The 19,022-nt window shown below is 38.5% G+C and overlaps 1 protein-coding gene across 3 annotated transcripts in view; it reads left to right on the top strand.

Annotated features, from left to right (window-relative positions):
- The window catches only part of rgl2 (ral guanine nucleotide dissociation stimulator-like 2), a 53,386-nt gene that overhangs the window by 23,260 nt on the left and 11,104 nt on the right, over window positions 1–19,022 (top strand). For all 3 annotated transcript variants that reach the window (XM_041793066.1, XM_041793068.1, XM_041793067.1), the window contains 11 exons: window positions 343–426; window positions 558–724; window positions 4,045–4,101; window positions 5,409–5,605; window positions 7,344–7,453; window positions 7,536–7,751; window positions 8,869–8,972; window positions 12,235–12,319; window positions 17,587–17,646; window positions 18,642–18,728; window positions 18,827–18,859. In XM_041793066.1, coding sequence (XP_041649000.1) covers window positions 343–426; window positions 558–724; window positions 4,045–4,101; window positions 5,409–5,605; window positions 7,344–7,453; window positions 7,536–7,751; window positions 8,869–8,972; window positions 12,235–12,319; window positions 17,587–17,646; window positions 18,642–18,728; window positions 18,827–18,859 — 1,200 coding nt within the window. The remainder of the gene's footprint in view (window positions 1–342; window positions 427–557; window positions 725–4,044; window positions 4,102–5,408; window positions 5,606–7,343; window positions 7,454–7,535; window positions 7,752–8,868; window positions 8,973–12,234; window positions 12,320–17,586; window positions 17,647–18,641; window positions 18,729–18,826; window positions 18,860–19,022) is intronic.

Below are 19,022 nucleotides of genomic sequence, written 5' to 3' on the forward strand. Positions count from 1 at the left end.
TGGTTTGGATCAAATGGCACTGAAGTGGCAGCATGACATGCCTCATGTCACATGACTAACACCACACGTCCTGGGGTGTAACTATTGCAGTCATGGTTGTAGATTATTTAACATTCAGCCCTAGTGTACATGAATTTCCTTTCAGGGCTTCTGCAATGATGTACTTTTGAAACTGGCATGTTGTGTCCTTTCTCTTTGTTCAACCATATTTTTGTTCCATAGGTTAGTGCTGCAGTGTTTGTCGTTCATACATTTTTATTTAAACGGTTTGAATATTTTTTCGAAAGCTGAGTCTTCATTCTGATATTCTGAGCTGTTTTAACATGCTTTTCTGCTCTACAGTCCACAGTGGTGGAGGAAGAGGAGGATGGCGTGATCTACACAGTGGTTGTTAAACAGCAGCATGGTGCTCTCAATAATCCAGTGGTAAGTTGTGTTTGGCAAACACATCACGTGTTTTTTTTTTTTTAAATCTATGTGAAAGGTCATCCAATTTGAAGTAGTAATGACTGTTTTTTTGCTGTCTTGGGGCCTTTTTCCTTTCTATCTTTGTCCAGTCATCGGTTACTCGCTCCCAGTGTGTGAAAGCAGGGACAGAGGAAAAGCTGGTGCTCCACCTCCTCCATTCATTTTCTATGGGAGACTCCTCCTTCATCACGATCTTCCTCTCCACATATCGATCCTTCACTTCCACACAGAGAGTGCTGGACATCCTTACAGACAGGTAGGAGTTTTATCTCTGAGCAGTACAATTACTGAATGTTTTTCTCTGGTTAGAGAGTCTCGTTTTCAGTGAGCATTAAACACCAAAGGATAAGAGAGGTTAAATGATTTGTAGGGTGGCACTTTCAGATGCAAAGATGCACAGCAAGCAAAGCAGCTGTCAATATCCTGTCTGACTGGCTTTGCACTTTGTGTGTGAAGCAATAAAAACCTGGGCTGGGATTGAATGGATGACAACAAAAGTGAATGAACCCTGAACACACCAATCTAGAGGTACAAAGAAACAATAGTTTATTCTAGCAGGTCTATGAGACTGTGCTTTCCATTCAGTAGCTGTAAAAGAGTAAATTTACCTCATCACAACATGCTAGATCAAAAACATGTTTTTATGGTAATGTGAAGCGGTTATAGGCTGTATGAAAGATATAGTACACCTGAATACATGCATGTTAAATGCAGCAAGGGGAGACAAAATTACTAGGATCTCCTTTTACATCAAAAGGCCCAGTGCAGGTATGGGAATCCTTGTGCTACAATTTACTTCTGCATACTTTACTCACTTAACCTGATCCGTCTTATATTGTGGTGCTGTCTTAGGAAAAGAAGGCATTTACTGTAAACCAAGTCTACTTGTAAAAATAAAGTACCTGGGGAACTGGTCACAATTTGCAGAATATGCAGCATGCTTAATTTGCTATTGCTACACTCAGTTCTTGGTGAAAGAAGACAAGATTAGTGCTGTCAAATGATTAAAATTTTTAATCAGATTAATCACAGGGTTGCTGCGGATTAATGTTGGTTATTCATGATTAAATATCATTCATTTTTAATATATATTAATCGCATTTCATTTTGCATAAGCAAACAGACTCAAGAAAGAAGACAGTTCCATCTTGTTTTTTTTGTACTCAAATTTCCCATCAAGAGGGCCAACGTGCTGTTTAGTGTCTTCCATATCAAGTTGGTTGGTCACTACCAGATCAATGGCCCATTTGCGCATGCGCGGTGGCATGCTCGATAGTAACCCTACTTGGACAAACTCCCCGAAATGCATTGCCAGAGACGTTTCAGGGATGTTGAGTCATTCTGCGCTATAGATGGGTTAATTGCGTTAAAATTTTTATCAGATTAATCATGATGATGGATTAATCCACATTAACGTGTCAATTTTGACAGCCCTAGACAAGATATATCCATTGGAAAGCCCTGCAAATGGCACACTGTATATCCAATTAGAATGAAGATAGATGCAATGTATTTTTCTCACAAACTCCAGCGCACACCAGCATAGGGTTTGGTATCTTTTATTTTTTCCAAAACCAGTGCTAAATCAATACTTTCAAAAGATGCAGATGCCTAAACAGTCTTTTAAAAGAAAAAAAGGGTTTCAAAAGTCTACAGCTGAATAAAAGCTGTCTCATATCATAAACTCAAAAACCACTCAAAAGAGCACAGACCTCCGCCATTAGCTCTATCTACCAATAGTAAAGAATCCTTTAAAAAATTCCTGGATCCAGACGGTGATCTGGATCACTTCCAAAATCTAATCAGTTCTTCCTTATGCCATTTCTGATATTTCCTGAAAATTTCATCAAAATCCATCCTCAACTTTTTGAGTTTTGTTGCTAACAAACTAACAAACAAACTAACTAACTAACCAATAAACCCTGACGATTACATAACCTCCTTGGTGGAGGTAACTATTCAGAAATAAGATATCAATTGAGCATGAAAGTAAAGGAAACATGTGTCACTTCTTGGGATGGTGGAGTATCAAAATGAAGAACCAAAATCTTTATTATAATTCAGTGCAGAAAGTATTGGATGTGTTGGTACCAGATTTCAATACTCATCCCTAAACCTGCGTCTGTGACTTAAACAATAACAGGCATGTCTATGCTGGTGACAGACTGTATACAAGGCCAGTGCAGTTATGAGCACCAGGATGGGATGCTGCTGATAGTAAAACACTCACTAAAGATTTGCTATGTGTAACATCTTCTTCCAGTGTCATCCCAGTTTGTCTGTGATGGCAGCAGCATCACCTGTAGCCTTTGATATATGCTGGGGACACAGACTGTTTTTTGCACAGTGCGTAGTTCTCCAGCTACAAATATAATTTATCAGACAGGATTTTCTTTTAAATTAGTCAGAAGAATGATAAAATTTGTACGTTTGTTTTGGAAGAGACAACGCAGAACTTTAAGCATTCAAGTTATGTAACGAAAAAAGCATGTTGCATGTGCACATCCCAGTTGCAGTGGTTTAACGTTGTTAAACATATGTGCTAATACTGATCATCCCTAAATTCATGGCAACCACTTTTCTAAAATAAGCAAATTCTACACTGCAAGCTGCAAAAATAAAGAGGGTTGGTGGAGAGCACGTGACTTATTTAGTGTTGTAAAAGGACAAAATAGGATATGCAATGTAAAAATGATATTTACCATATTACCATCTTAATTTTTCTTTGTCACAATGTTAGCACTAAACATAGTACACAGGTATACAGACAGCTGAGGAGAATTGGAAGATAGCTACTCCTGCACTTTTTTGATCTTAAGTATTACACAAATGTACTTTCAACCAGACGTTGGACTACACTTACAGTAGTAACAATTGTCTCCAATACTATTTGCCTCCCGGCAAAAATCATCAGTGTTGCTGTGTAAATCACATATCAAATTTCACAAAATGTACACTGATCCATGAGGTAGGTAATGAAATTATTCAAAACCAAAGATACAAAGCTTTGACAAGCTGTTGGTACAAGACAAGGCCAGGCCCCAGCATCTTCACTGCCAGACTCCTATCTTACAAAGTGAATGGTACTAAAATAGTCATTAATATGGTTTAACTAACTGTAAACCTGATTTCCATTTTCACAGGATAAACGGGTGTCTAGTTCTGCTTGCTTGATGTCTAATTTAAACAGGCCCATCTAGATAAATGATTCACTTAATTTAGTCTTACTTCACAGTGCAGGAAGCACCTGTGTGTCTGTTTATTAGAGCTGCAACTCTGCAGTGTTTTCTTTAGCAACAAACCATGCTTCAAGCCAAATGTGAAGTCTCTTGTTTTAAAGTTTCATTCAATATTTGAGGCGTCTAATGAAACACCTGATGGGAAGTTCTTCTGGAGAGTCAGCATGGATCTTTAAAGATTACAAATACACCACTATTAACAAGCAGGAGTAAACAAGCCATAAATTAATAACAAAGATACAATATCATTCATCAGAGAAAAGATGCACATATTTAAAGCTGAACGATATGAGGGCTTTTGTTTTTATACCCCGCTGACTTCTATTTTTTAAAACAGATTGGAGAACCCGCCAGGGGACAACGAAAGGAGCCAGACAAGACAATCTTTCAACAAGTGAGTTTTTAAAAATTCCATTTAACATCTTCATAAAACTTTAGGTATGTTATTAGCAGTTATGAACACAGATTATAATAGAATGTTATTATAGCCCATGTTTCTCTCTGTCTATTTAAATAAAAGAATGGAGCATTGTGCCTCACATACAGCTTCTAAAATTAAGCCATTGAACAAGCAAGTATATTCAAACTGTACCAGAACAAAAGACAGTAATAACAAAGAAACCCTCTCAACAAAGCATTTTTGGCACAATCTAGAAAGCTGGCTAAAAGAATTAACATTTCTTTCTGCTAATATTTGTGATGCTTACCCTTCAGTTTTTCAGACAAACACTTGGTTGTGCTGTTAGAAAAGACAAATGACAAATGAAATGGCTCCGCCAGCATTATCAATGCTGATGTTTTTCTATATGCAATTTTATCTCTCTTTATGTGCTACACTCCTCTGTCCTGAAAGAGGCCCTTGATGCTGTTGGCTGACTTCCTGTTATGGGAAGCTTTTCATCGCAAACAGGCTATCATTCAACATCCGTTAACAGAAAACAATCTTGATCTTTTGCTTCCAAGAAATGATAGACTCCTCTCTAAGCAGCTTTTCTTGGCTAAACCCCTTGAGAACGTGGATTCTCAGCAACTTTCAAGATGTGTCAGAAAATATCAATACATTCAATCAATTCCAATCTGCAAAGGCTTGTTTATCTACTTCTCACAACCTGCAACAACTCAAGGTTTAAAGCAGAAATATGCAGGTCCTGCCAACACTCGCCTTACATATTCTAACAGTGAAGTGATGACTGGTTTAAAAAATTGAGAATCAAAAATGATCAATGAAAAACAAACTCCTTTCACTTCCCAAATACAAATGAATAAATGAAAAATGGGGCTGATAAATTGGGGAAAAATAATGTTACAGGCCTTGTAATCTGTTCCTGCTTTTTCTTCTTTAATACAAACATAAAATCAATAAGATGAAAAATGAAATGTTTTTCTTTTCTTTTCTGAAACAAAAACAGGATGCTAAAAATGGAAATCAATTAAATAGAAATTAAAAACAAGAAACAGAAAATGAGAGACAGAAGATGAAAACAAAGAAAAAATGGTTGGTATTTTATTCATAGTTTGATACTCTATTTAATATTGGAACTACCTGAGGGTAGCTTTTTTGTATTTTGCTACTGAATTTCAAACTGACAGTTTGGACGCATCTTCTTTCTTGATTTTTTATTTCTTATTACAAAATAAAAATCCATTAGCCAGCAGAACACTGTCCATCTTGCTTTAATGTTTCTCTACTTCTTTCTGCAGAGCGGTGTGCACAGTTTTCAGCACTTGGCTCTCGGAATACCCTGAGGACTTTAAGGGTTTGGGAGAGCCCTCTCGCCTGCTGCGCCTGGCTCCCCTCCTCCCCCAGGACTCATCATCTGCAGCCGACCTCCGTGCTCGGTTCCTCAGGATAGCAGAGGAGCTCAGCGAGAAAGCACTGCTCCCCGATGCCCATAAAGGTTACTTTAACTTGAATTAAATTAGGCAGGGTTTTTCTGTAGAAGTGTTCTTGTTTCACAGTGTAAATGTAAAAATTAGGGCTATGAAAGACAAAAAATTAAGAAAAAGGTGATTTTTAAAATTTATGCAAAGAAATTGCATCAAATTGTACACAAGAAATATTTCCAGTCCATTTGCATGTGCAAGTAAGAACTTAAAGCACCTGTTGTGTTAATTTTGACTAAATACCTGCAACAATCCGAAACCTGGGCGTCATCCTGGACTCCACCCTCTCCTTCCAGTCCCACATAAAGTCTGTCACCAAATCTGCCTTCTATCATCTCAAGAACATCTCCAGACTCCGACCATCACTCCCTGATTCTGTGGCTGAAACACTCATTCATGCTTTCATAACCTCCCGCCTGGACTACTGTAATGGAATCCTGTCTGGAGTTCCCAGCAAAACCCTGGACAGGCTTCAGTACGTCCAAAACTCTGCAGCTAGAGTTCTCACCCGCACTAGACCCTGGCAACACATCACTCCGACCCTCATCCACCTCCACTGGCTCCCTATCAAGTCCCGTATCAACTATAAAGTCCTCCTCCTCACATACAAATCTCTCCATGCTCTGGCTCCCCAGTACCTTTCTGATCTCCTCCATCCATACACACCATCCCGCAACCTTCGATCTTCAGACACCGGCCTACTTTCCATGCCCAAAACCAAACTCCGAACCTATGGAGACAGAGCCATCAGTGCTGCAGCTCCCACCCTCTGGAACACTCTTCCTGCAGACATTCGTAGCGCTCCATCTCTGGACATTTTCAAAAAACGTCTCAAGCACCACCTGTTCACCACAGCCTACAGTCTTCACTAAACCACCCCTTACACTCATCCTACCCCTCACATAGTTTGTCCATGTCTATGTGTTCCTGTAAAGCGTCCTTGGGTTTCTTGAAAGGCGCTATATAAATTCAAGATATTATTATTATTATTATTATTAACATTACCAATAGCTTAAACTATACTTTATGTTTTTTTTGTTTGTTTGTTTGTTTTTTTTTTGTTTTTTTTTTTTTAGATTTATTTTTGGGCATTTTTGTGCCTTTATTAGATAGAGGAGGACAGTGGAGAGAGTCAGAAACAGGGTCAAGAGGGGGGAGAGACATGCAGCGAAGGGCCTCAGGCCGGATTTGAACCCGTGCCACCCACATACATGGGGAGTGCCTTTAACCACTGGGCCACCTGCTCCCGTACTTTGTGTTTTTAAGCAATTTAGCAAGTATTTGCATGCTAAAATGCTATATAGCAATATTACACACTATAACCGAAGAGCATGAGCATGTTTGAAGTATAATGGCAAGCTTAATGCAGTCTAAGTGTTAGCATTTAGCTGAAAAACACAGTTGTGTTTGAGAATCAGCTTCAGTTCCACTGGCACTGAATATTAATCTTGTTTTCCCTCATCTACTAATCCCAAGGTCATGGGTGAAACAAATTTTCATCTCAAGATAATAAAATGAGATCCAATTTCCTTGTTTCCTGTGATAACAAAATAACTAAGCTGTTATCTTGAAAGAGCCACCTCTCTCTTTATCACCTTTTTTCACTTTACATAGTGTAGTATAACATCAGGCAGCGCTAAGATAACCTGATCCTTGCAGCAGAAGGACGGCAGAGGCTTATGGGGCCTATAAACAAAGGTGTGCTTTATGTTTTGAATGCACAGTTTTATGGAGCAGCTTCTCTCTTTGCAGATCAGACCGGTTTCACCAGCTCTCCTCCTAATGCCTCCAAGTTTGAACCCACCAGCATCCTGGGCTTCCCTGCAGCACTCATCGCAGAGCAGCTCACCAAAATAGAGACAGTGAGTTTTGTTAAATAAATGCATGTGTAAAAACGACCTCAGAAATGTTTTGTTGTTTATGCATCCTCGTTTGTCTTATCAGGAGCTGTTTGTACGTCTGGTCCCATACCACTGCCTGGGCTCACTATGGTCTCAGAGGGACAAAAAAGGGAGGGAAGGTGTTTGTTGGTCTGTCCGGGCCACCGTACGTCAATTCAACAAACTGGCTAATGCAGTTTTAGCATCCTGCCTTTGTCCTACAAAGCTGCGCAGCCAGCAAAGAGCCCGACTGTTGGAGAAATGGATCAGTGTGGCAGAGGTCAGTATGCATTATCGAAAGTCAAAGCTGTAAAAAATTTGATTTTTTTGTGAGTTTAACAAGCGAGAGTTTAAATAAATAGGATATATCTTAAAAGAAAATTGTTAACAGTGTGTCAGCTGGGAATTTAAGCCTTTCAAAACCCTCAACTGTGGCTTTTCCAACAATAAACTCCCTTTAATCCCCTAAATATAATCCTGTTCTCAGCTCTGACTGTGCAAATACCATCAGAAATTCACAGTTTGCCTGGATTCTGTTGTGACTATACAGCAAATTTACTCCATTTCATTGCTTAGAGAAAAAAACACAAAATTACTTCATCAAGGGATCTTTCTTAGACACAAGTACATATGATTGCAAACCTAATTTGACAGTGTAACTGCAGAGAGTGTTTAAATCAGCACATTCTGGCATTAAGAGTAGACTTACAAGTCCAGTTCTCTTTAAGGGAGGGAGTAGGAAATGTACCCTGTATGAACAGTACGTACCAGTGATGTGCTGAGTCACACAAATGTGAGTTACAACCTCAAGGCAAACAGTAAAGGTTTAAAGCTGCTTAAAAAATGCCCGCATTATAGAAGAGAAATGTGGATTACCGAGCCCTGTATGACTGTTATGGTAATTTTTCACAACACAAGTTTCTTTTAAAATATTGAAGACCTCACAGCTTCAACAGAATCGTCTCAAACACTCACCCACACCCAAACACAAACACATAAACATCCTGTCCTGGGTTATTATGGTCACATGAGCAATTTAACTTGCCAAGTCTCTTTATCAGTGAATAAAACACAGTCTCCAGTATTCCTGTATGAGAGCTGCGTGTATCATCACACACTCATAACACAAACTCGTATACGCTAACACAAACTTGTACACACTAAATCCTCTTTGGCAGGAAACCAGTGATGCTTCTCTTTGCCAAAGTGGCGTCCTGAGCATCTCCCAGGTTTCTTTTTGGACAAACCTCTTTCGCAGTATACATTATTCAGTCCTCCAGGCCGACACTGTAACTGAATACCAGCCAGATACACACCCACAGGTGTTCTCAGTTACAGTGTGGCTGTGTGTATGTGTGCATACAAATGAGTTCATTCATCCTTGTGTGCTTCAACAGGAGTGCAGAGCCAGGAAGAACTTCTCATCGCTGTATGCCATCGTGTCGGCCCTGCAGAGTAACCCCATCCACCGGCTCAGGAGGACGTGGCAGGAAACTGACAGGTCTGCAGCTGAACAATGCTCAGCATTACAAAGGAATTACAAATCAACAGTCCTTTGATATCATTTTAATAGTGCTGATTTAATCAACAAAAAACATGATGAAAACGACTGTACACCACCTTTCTCCCAAGAAGACAAGCCTATGACAAGCTAGAAATAGATCTTAATTGATAAAAACTTCGACCAAAAATGTGTTTGGGTCTTGATAAAGTCCCTGTAAAGTGAAATCCTAACTTAGCCGATGTCACTTGCTTCATTGAAAGTTTACATCCAGTTTCATGCTGTGTTTTTGTTCATTGTCAGTCAAATTTCCCGAATCTATGAGCTACGATGGCTTACAGGTCATTGGAAGCATCATAACAGAGATTTGTGCCAGAAAACAGTAAGTATAATCCCCAACTTCTCTCTCTGCCCTGGCACAAAGCAAGGCAGCTGTGCTGCCATCTGAAGCCTTTTTTTTGTTTGTTTTAATTTAAATACAAGAGAATCGTATTGTATATATTTCTTGTGAGTGGGCGCTGCTTCAGCTCATTTAACGACACGCCCACACCATCGCAGAGCAGATATTACTACCTAATTTTTCATGATTTTGAAGCTTAATTTTATAAACAGAGATGTTTTTCAAGACTGAAATTTGGCCTGGTGGTTCATAATACTTAGCCTGTCACACAAAACAAACTTGAAAAAATAATTTTATCACTTTACAGGGACTTTAATGAAAGTAGGAAACTAGAAGTGACTAAAGCCCAAAGCACACGTATCGCAACCTCATGTGGTGTCTTATGACACCTCAGATGCCATCCCTAGCACACACCAATAGCAGCACGTCATTGGTCAAACTCTCCACAAGCTACTGCCAGGCCAGGGGCTTGATACCAGAGCTGAGAGCCTGCTCGGGGGCTTGCCTCCCCGCCTAAGTGGGTTATGATGGGAACAGTGGTATTTATGAGAGGTTTTGATCATTTTTTTTTTCTGTGCTCTCAAACGAAGCAGCTACTCAGCAGCGAGATGGACAAAGAGTAATCAGGGCAGTTATTTGGACGACGCTGGTTTGTTTTGGACATAAATGTTAGTGCCAAGCTATCAAACATTCAGAATCCATCATAGCAGGGGTTAGTTGAGCGTGTGTATGCAATCGTATGCAAACAGGTGTTGAAAGTAAGGAAGCTTTTGTGTACTTTTACTGTTTTTGAGGTAGTTTATGAACTGTTTTTACTTTCATGTTCATATATTATGGGGGGGTGATCATACCTAACAAAATTTTATGAAGCATCCTTAACAAAATAAAAATAAAACCTATGGATTAATTTACGATAAAATGAGATCTGACCATTAACTGTGTGAAACTGGCTGGTTGGCTCATTTTCATATGCATATTGAAAGAATGACTCCCATTTCAAGTAAAATTCACTTCTGTGTTGCACTTAACTATGTGCCTTTAATTAAAACATCTTGGGTAAATTCTAATTGACACAACTGTACTTTGCTTGAGTACAAGATTCTTGTTCTCTTTCGATCCCTGTATGCAAAATAGTGCAACAGAGAGAGCACAAGCTGTTAGGTTTTGTGACTGTGGTTCTTCTGTGTATGCCAGGGGCAGTATTTGGAACAAAAACGCCTTTGAATGGTTGAAAACTCTGTGAACTCCAGCTGCTGCTGCAGGAGCCATTCAGATGTTTAACTGATTAAAGTGCCTGTGTGGCATTTTGAATTCGGCCCATGTGGATTTAACTTAAACCCGACCTTGTTTGAGTTTTTTTCTTTGGAGGAAAAAATTTACTGAGACATTTATAGCTATTCAGCTAAAACGATTGAAATATGACTTGTGGTCCATTTGCCCAGCCCTTGGACCTGCCACTTTATAGCTTCAGGCAGCATTACAGGAAGTTGCTGTCACCCTCAGGAGACTTTATTTATTCAGCACCTAGCAACTTTCTAAATAAATCTGAAGTAGACCTCATAAAGAAGCAGAAGTAAAAAAATCTGTCATCAGACTATTAAGAGAAAATGCCATGTCAGCAGTGTTGTCCTCAAAACAAGCAAGCCAAGCCATTTTCTGTCAGCATTTGTCTGAATCAGTCAAATATATTCTGTTTATCTTATTTAACATATTAATGGATTTTTCCATCAGTGTTGTTACTTAAATACCAGAATCAGAAACAGCTTTTTTGATCCCTTTTCCCCACTCAGACAAGGAATCAGGAAACTTTGCTCCTCATGCACAAGCATTAAACATCAAATATTACTCCATTAAACTGCTATCTATTTGACCCTGCAAAACTACAAAACATTAGAGTCTTTCATACATATCCTTATCCTCAGATTAAGCTTTTACAAGACATCTTTGACACCTGGTTTTAGCTTTAAGGTACACTGAGTTAAGCTTTTTGCACTAAAATGCCTGTATCCATTATAATTGACTACAACTTGAGTTCTTACATTATCTCAGATATTAACAACAGTTTTCATAGCAGAGTAATTCTAAAATCCTGTAGCTGTAATGATGCATTTCTTGTCACAGTGGCTTCCATAACAGAGCAGCTATGATGGATATTGTTTTTATTGCTGTCAAATGTTGTGTCAAAGATCGCTAAATAAGGGACTGTGATCTGCTTGTGGAAGCTACATTTTTGTTGCTATATTTCATTCATTTTTTTGCAGCATAAATGTGATATGCATGATTATTTTTTGCCCCTGGCCCCATGTTCTCTCACCTAAGCTCCCCCCATAACACAGAACTCCAGCCCCCAACCCATTGTCCCCGATAATGGGGATGGCCCCACAAGGTCAAGTAGAGACCAGATCAGTGACTTACTTCTTGTTTGATTCAAGGACTCTGTGAATTTAAGATTGCAATCCATATGTGTTTACTAAACAGTAGACCAGTAATTTGGTTTCGTAGATGTATTGTGGATAATGAGGAAGAAAAGCTGTTAAAAAATGACTTCCTGGTTAATACTGTAAGCTACTCGCAAAACATCTTGAGAACGCTTACAGCACAAACCAAGAAGTCCGGTTTTAACAGTGTTTCTCGAACATTATCTGAAATCAGTTCATGAAATGAAAACGGGGGTAAGAGCACCTTCTCGAGTGCAGCAATGAAAGTGGGTGGACCTGATCAGTGCATCTCTTCTTGTCATCTGTTGTTATTGTTTTGATTGAGAATCTCCTGGCAGTGGAATGTACAGTGTGTGTTTTTAATACTGTGGAAATATCAATCACTTATACTGTAAATCAACCCACTGTTTGTGCCACTTGACAGGGAGGCGATGAAGAGATACGAGGAGCTGTCAGAAATCTTCTCAGACAAAGACAACTACTCACAAAGCAGAGAACTCCTGAAGGAGGTGAGTTACTGTCAATACTGAAATACCACTCTACAATTAATGAAAATTCACCATATTATACACTTTTAAACAGTCTGGGATGTAAAAAGGGAACAAAGCTCTGATTAACGACACTCTTTACATGATAGAGTTTGAACAGAGCAGGTTCGGTGAGAAATTTGATCTCATGTTTACGGGATGCAGCCACTCTATAGGTCATGAGCATTAACCAACTTTCTTTTCTTAAGGTTTCTGCTGAAACTTCACGTCTAGATTAGCAGTTCTTTAAATGTCTTGCCATATGACCATGTTTCTTAATGATAAAACTAAGAGGTTGAAGAAGCAACCTCTTGTATTGGGAAACTTCCACTTTGATATTTCAAACATTGGGTTGCTGTGTTTAGATCACTTATTGAAACTCAACAGCTTCTCTGATAATTTGAACTTGTTACAGAGCTATTTTTACTCAGATCTGTGTTGAGCTGGTTACTTTTACTGCTCATCTGTTTGCTGCTTGGCTATAAAAAACTTCTGATACTCATTCTTCCTCACTTTCACCCTTTCACTTCAAACGCTTAGTCAACACATGAAAATGTAAGAAAAAGAAAGACAACATAAGTATTTCTTTCAAACTTGATTACTTATACCAGTGCTCTTAACTCAATAACATCAGAGGTCTGGACCACATTTCATACATGACAGTTTGACATGCTAGTTTTTAAGCATAAAAACGGAGTATGTCTCACGCTCTCTTCCTCTAATATCTTAGACTGTTTCGTGCTATCACAAAGAGTATGAATTAGGGGATTCTTACAGACGACTAACAATCTAAAGTACACTACAATTCGAGGAGGCTGTCCTTTACATATGGTTGTATACTGCTGACATTCTCACAGTTATAATCCTGGCATGGACTTGGCAAAACAGATGCTTGTCATTTTGGTTTATTTACAGTGGTAAAGCATGCAAACGCATACATACATGAATGAAAAATTCAGAGCAGAGGTTGATAGAAATTTGGTGTCACAGCAAAACATTCAGATCACTTCAAATTAAGACCCAACAACGACACCAAATGAAAAGTCAAGAGCTTGCCAAAGTTTTTACAAATTATCCTGAAGGATGCTAGTATCAACTTGGAAAGCAATTCATCCATATTAAAAGAAACTTTATAAAAATATATCATAAGCATTTGCTCAAGAGGATAATTGACAACATTAATGACTATAAAATAGATATTGTAAATAATTCTTTAAGTCTACAGCAACACTAGCAGCTCTTTTAGGCTGTTGTAGGTGATAAGTTTAATAACAAATGTTTTGGTTAAACTGAGCACAAAAGCAGGGATGTAAGTATCCTGCCTTGGACTGGAAATTACATTTACATAGTAATTTTTACAGATATTGACACTGAAATTTAAATGTAGTTCAGCCTTGATGAAATACAAATAAGGATATTTATCTCTTCAAAGTCTTAATACTTGCTTGCAAAAAGGCCATTATGAGGAGCTGGTATAGAAGTGACACCCCCAGTTGTTTCAGATTGTAGAAGAAATATATTTCATGGAAAAACTGACCCTTTGTTTAAGAAACAGTTTAAGGACTCACAACTAGCTGGAGTAAATGGATGGGTTCCAAAACAAATAGGGGAAAGTTTGAAAATGAAGGAGGTTGCCCCCATGAAAAATGTAGTTAGGACACTGTTTTTTTATGTTTGTCTGTGTATATTCTATCAAATTTTCTTAGACATTTGGCCCAGACTCAAAAATATCAACCTCATATTTGTGATAGAGAAAAAGTCTGCCCCTCTTCGAAATAAACAAAGCATCCTCTGGGGAAAATCAAACATAATGCCCACAGGGAACAGGACGGAGCCAGAATGCCCTAAGGGAACCCAGGTCTGCATAGTGAGGATTTACAAAATCCGCATACAAGGGCCCTGCTAGGGGGATTCGAACCAGGAACATTTGTGCTGTGAGGCAACAGTGCTAATCACCATATCACCATGCAGCATATTAACTACCTTAAACTCCAAAAAGGTCAGCAAATCTAGTCTTTTTAGATGATACCTTAGGTGTGGGGAACACTGTTGAGTCTGATGGGTTAATGTCTCGGGTTGGAAAAATCCACCTTTAGGATAAATCTGGAAGAATCACATCTTGGATCAGTATCTCTCCAAAATTTAATCAGAATCTATCAGAGATTTTGATATATTTCAGTCCCTGTTGGCTGACATTGCTGTCTTCCTAGAGCCACCCAGCTAGGGCAGCTGTAAACAAAACACCTTTAAGATGCTGACAGCAAACATACTGAACACTTTTGTCTGTTAAGCCTCCAACTGCAGCTCTGAAAACCCCCATGACTCATATGCACTTTGACTGATATCTCACATCCTGGGGACGAGCGTCCCGTAATTTGAACAGCAGAACTAGACATTTATTAATGCATCTGTCAAGTGCCACTACTGGACCACATTTATTAAATCCTATCTGCACAGGCTGAAGTCGAGCCTCATCCTCCTCAGCTGCAAACAGCATTTAGTGCTAGAGATTTATGACTGCTTTTAAGACCAGAAACCAGTCTAATCTGGTTGAGCACAACTGCCCTTATTCTGTCAACACTTTCACTTCAGAGTGAGAAACCATCTGAAGACATACATTATATTTAGTTTGTGTCAAAGAGCTGGGGAAGTTGGCAGGATTAGCTGTGTTTTGATTCGCTGTTATGGTGCAGTGCAGACATCAATACCTTTGCATTAGCTTGTGATTTTACCCATGATGCCCCCAAAGGAATTCATCCAAACATTTGCTTTCATTCTGAACGCTTCACTCGGAGCTTTGAATCCAGAAAAACACCCTCGCCTTCTGTTGCCCTTTGATTCCTTTTGCAGTTACAGGCTTACCTTCATCTCCCTGTTTGTCTCAAAATGACGACGACTAGCAGGCAGAGCGGAAGATGAATGATTCATAGTTACTGAAGGTTTAGAACAATAAATGTATTAAAAAGTATCACTGAAGAAGTTTGGCAGAATAGCACCTGAATATATGGAATTGTTACAACAGGATATGGTTCCTTTAGTGACACTCTACAAGTATCATGTCATATAGATTAACTGAGCTGTGTCAGCTCTGTGGTTAAAGTTAAATCATGACAGGACAATGTCCTCTGATCTTTCACTAATAATAGTAATGTTTATTCAAAAGGAAAGGTGCGTATTAATCGCCAATACTAGTACAGGACAGAACTTTATAAATGTTTTCCCTGGTTAGTGTTGCTTAAAGACAAAAGTAAAACATGAGAAAGCTAGCAATAATATTGCATGTTAAATAACAACAGTCATGTTATAGCATAATGAGCATAACACTTTAAGTGACGTGAAATGGTGCAATTCTTAAAAGCAACTTTGCACATAAAGTGCAACATAAAATATACACACTGTCAGGTCTGCAAACTTTCTGTCACAATTTCATGTGTAAATTGGAAGCATATTTCTTCACAAAGCTTCTTAAAATAGTTTAGTGCATTGTTTGGTTTCATAACTTTAAAAAAGGCTCTGATAAACCTGTTATTTTTCAAGCAATGAATAACAAAGTGTGCATGAACTTAAGGTAGCATGTAGCAGCAAAAAAAATCCAAATGCTTTTTGCTGGAGCTGCACAAATGAAAAAAGAGGAGATACTAGATTTATAATAATCAGTTGCAGAGAAACAAAGCTCCAAAAGAATGACAGAGTTGCTCAATAACTGCTCGGTGCATAATCTGTGTTCAATTTCACACGTATAAACAGAATAGATTATTACTCGCAGTGCTGTGTTTACAGCTTGTTTCCAATGCCCCCAAGTGGCTGAACAAATCAGTCATTCTAAGGTAAAAATCATTGGGCACTCAGTGCCCAAGGAAACTTACAGTTCACAAGAAATTGCGCATTTAGGCATAAAGAATGGGTATTTTTATTGTCCAAGTTGACAAATAAGTGGAGAAACATTGTTTCTGTGAGGTCCAGGTGGTGTCTGTCTTTTATTCTGTGAAAGTTTAATATCATTTTGAAAATGTATACCTCTTGTAATAAGTCTGTATTTCTCTTGAGGTTGATCTTATTCTGTTGTAAATATTTTAATCTTTTAGTGATATAACAAATTACTTAACCTAGCACCTGAAATGTATCCCAATACTGGGGTCATAGCCTTACATATTTAATCACATTTTTCAGAATATTAGTTCTTTTTTATGAGGACATGGATTAAGTTAATTTTTTTATAAATGTGATTCTTTTTTTCAGTTCTCTGACTGTTAAACAGCAAGATATTGGTATCTCTGTTTAGGTCTAATGTTTTATTTTCACTAGAAATGCACATTATTATTGGCATGATGTTTTAGCTTAAAGCTAAGCTCCAGCTTAAAAAGTAAACAATATGAAAATTTCTGAAGATACTTAAAAACTAGATTTTGTCTCGAAAAATTTGCCAATATCAGAAATAAATATTGGCCGTATGAACAAGTAAGTTAGTGGAGTTTTAGGCTAGACCAACAGACCTTCATCAGCTGGTCTTTTTCTTAATTGTTCATCTTTCCTTATACTGTAAAGTGTGTTTTGAGGACTCATTTTTTTCATATTCAAACTTTAAATTGTGTGTTTTTAGAACTGAGGCTTTAGGTCAGAACTATGTTTGAATATCTGTACCATTACTGATACTAGCTCAAATTAATCTGTAAATATCGGCATGTCGTATAACGTCAAAAATCCAATATACTGCAATCCTTATTGCCACTATACATCCAAAAAGTGTCCTCTGTTGATTGAAAAATAATAGCTGCAGCTTTTATTTTTGTTTAATTGATTTAATTTGTCCATATTTGTATTAATTTTAGTGGTATTGTAAGATATAATCACATCTGCACATTGTTTTATTTGTTTGAGCTTGTATTTTTGATGTTCTTTTGGAGATTTGATGGCTTGATAGCTCAGTGGTTCACATCAACATCACTGACTTTGAATCTCGGTCAGTGCACAGTCAGTATCCAGTGATAGCCTTTGGGCAAGGTCCTTAACGCCAAGAACAACTCTATCTCTGAACATCACGTTAGACAAAAACGTATGCTAAATGACATTGTAACATCTATAAATGAACTTGCTGCCTTGCCTTTTCAGCCCAGAACTTAAAAGGACCATTTTAGATGGTTTAAAGTTATGTAACAACTACTGAATGGACAAAACAAAGATGCAATTATCTGCATGATTAGAAATGGATATAGTAATGACAGTAGAATTCCCTTCATTTTGTCTTGCAGGAAGGGACGTCAAAGTTCGCCAACCTTGACAACAGACTCAACAACCGACACCTAAACAGGGTGAGTGAAATGAGAACAAAGAGGCCTTTTGATAGAAGTTCACTTGGTCAGTCATTGAGGTTAGGGTCACTGAACATTTCCAGGGGCACTTGGGTGTGAATGACTGATTTTTTTCAAAGCAAAAGCCACAACATTTGAAATGTATGTGTTTGAAATCATTTGGGGTCGAGATGATGTTTCAAAGATGAGTCACAGACGAGTAACTCAAAATGACTTCACCATTTGTCGCTGAGGCAAAACCTTAGATCTCACAGCAGATCAAATGGAACAAATTTCACTAACTTAACATCCAAAGTCTGGCATGCATACCAATCACTTTAGCCTGAAGGGCTGCACACCCCCACAGGCCTTAATGGGAGACCTTGGCAAGTTTAGGAATGATGTAAGACCCTGCAAACGTGTCATTACCATTGTAAAAGTTAGGGGACAAAAATGTGGTGTCATTTGTGTAGAAAAGGATCTGTTGTTTAATTTGCATGTAAGGACGTATAAATCCAGGTAGTTAATCTTTCAAAATATATAAGTAATCTTAAAGTTGACACAGTGCATGCTCCTTTAAGTTCAGGGTGTCAAATCTCAAGAAGGACACAGATATCATTTGTTGTAAGCACTCACTTATAATTAATGAAAAGCTCTATGAATTTGCTGAGAGTTTAATAATGGATTTCAAACTGCAATCCCTTGAAAATACAGTTTTCCTACAAAAAGCTTCATTCAAACATTGATAGTGGTGTCAGTTTGGCTAAGCAGGGGGTGTTTCAGCAGTTTGATGCAGGGTTGTAAGGGGGCTCGACTGGCATGCAGCAGCGAGGAGGAACAGAGGCCTGTCGTGTGTCTGTTTGTGTATGTGTGATGTGCTGAATCCTCAGCCATCGTTTGAAAAATAGCTGCAGGCGGCTGCTCTGAAATCTCTCTCTGTGTGGGCTCTTTTACGATGTGAAAAGAAACCTCAGGGGAACGGATGAAACACTCTTTTTTTTCTTTTTTTGACACAGTCTAACGCCCAGGGCACTGTGCCCTACCTGGGCATCTTCCTCACAGACCTCACCATGCTGGACACGGCAGTCAAAGACAGGCTGGATGTAAGTTCTTCTCATGTCTATCAAGGGGAAAGATGGTCACAACCCCAGAGAGTTGTTCAGTATTTTACAATTAACACACCCTGTCACCTCTTTTACAGAATGGCTACATCAACTTTGACAAGAGGAGAAGGGTGAGTGCTGCATTAAATATGAATACTTCACCAATAACAAGAACTAACTCTCATGTGAGGCGTTTCAGCTGCCAATGAAACAGACTTGAATTAATCCTTACTGCTCTCATTCATGCAAAAAATAGGACTGTTAGCACACAGACCGATTGTTTCCTTACTGTCA

The sequence above is a fragment of the Cheilinus undulatus genome, linkage group 8 (assembly GCF_018320785.1).
Source record: "Cheilinus undulatus linkage group 8, ASM1832078v1, whole genome shotgun sequence".
Classification (NCBI taxonomy): Eukaryota; Metazoa; Chordata; class Actinopteri; order Labriformes; family Labridae; genus Cheilinus; species Cheilinus undulatus.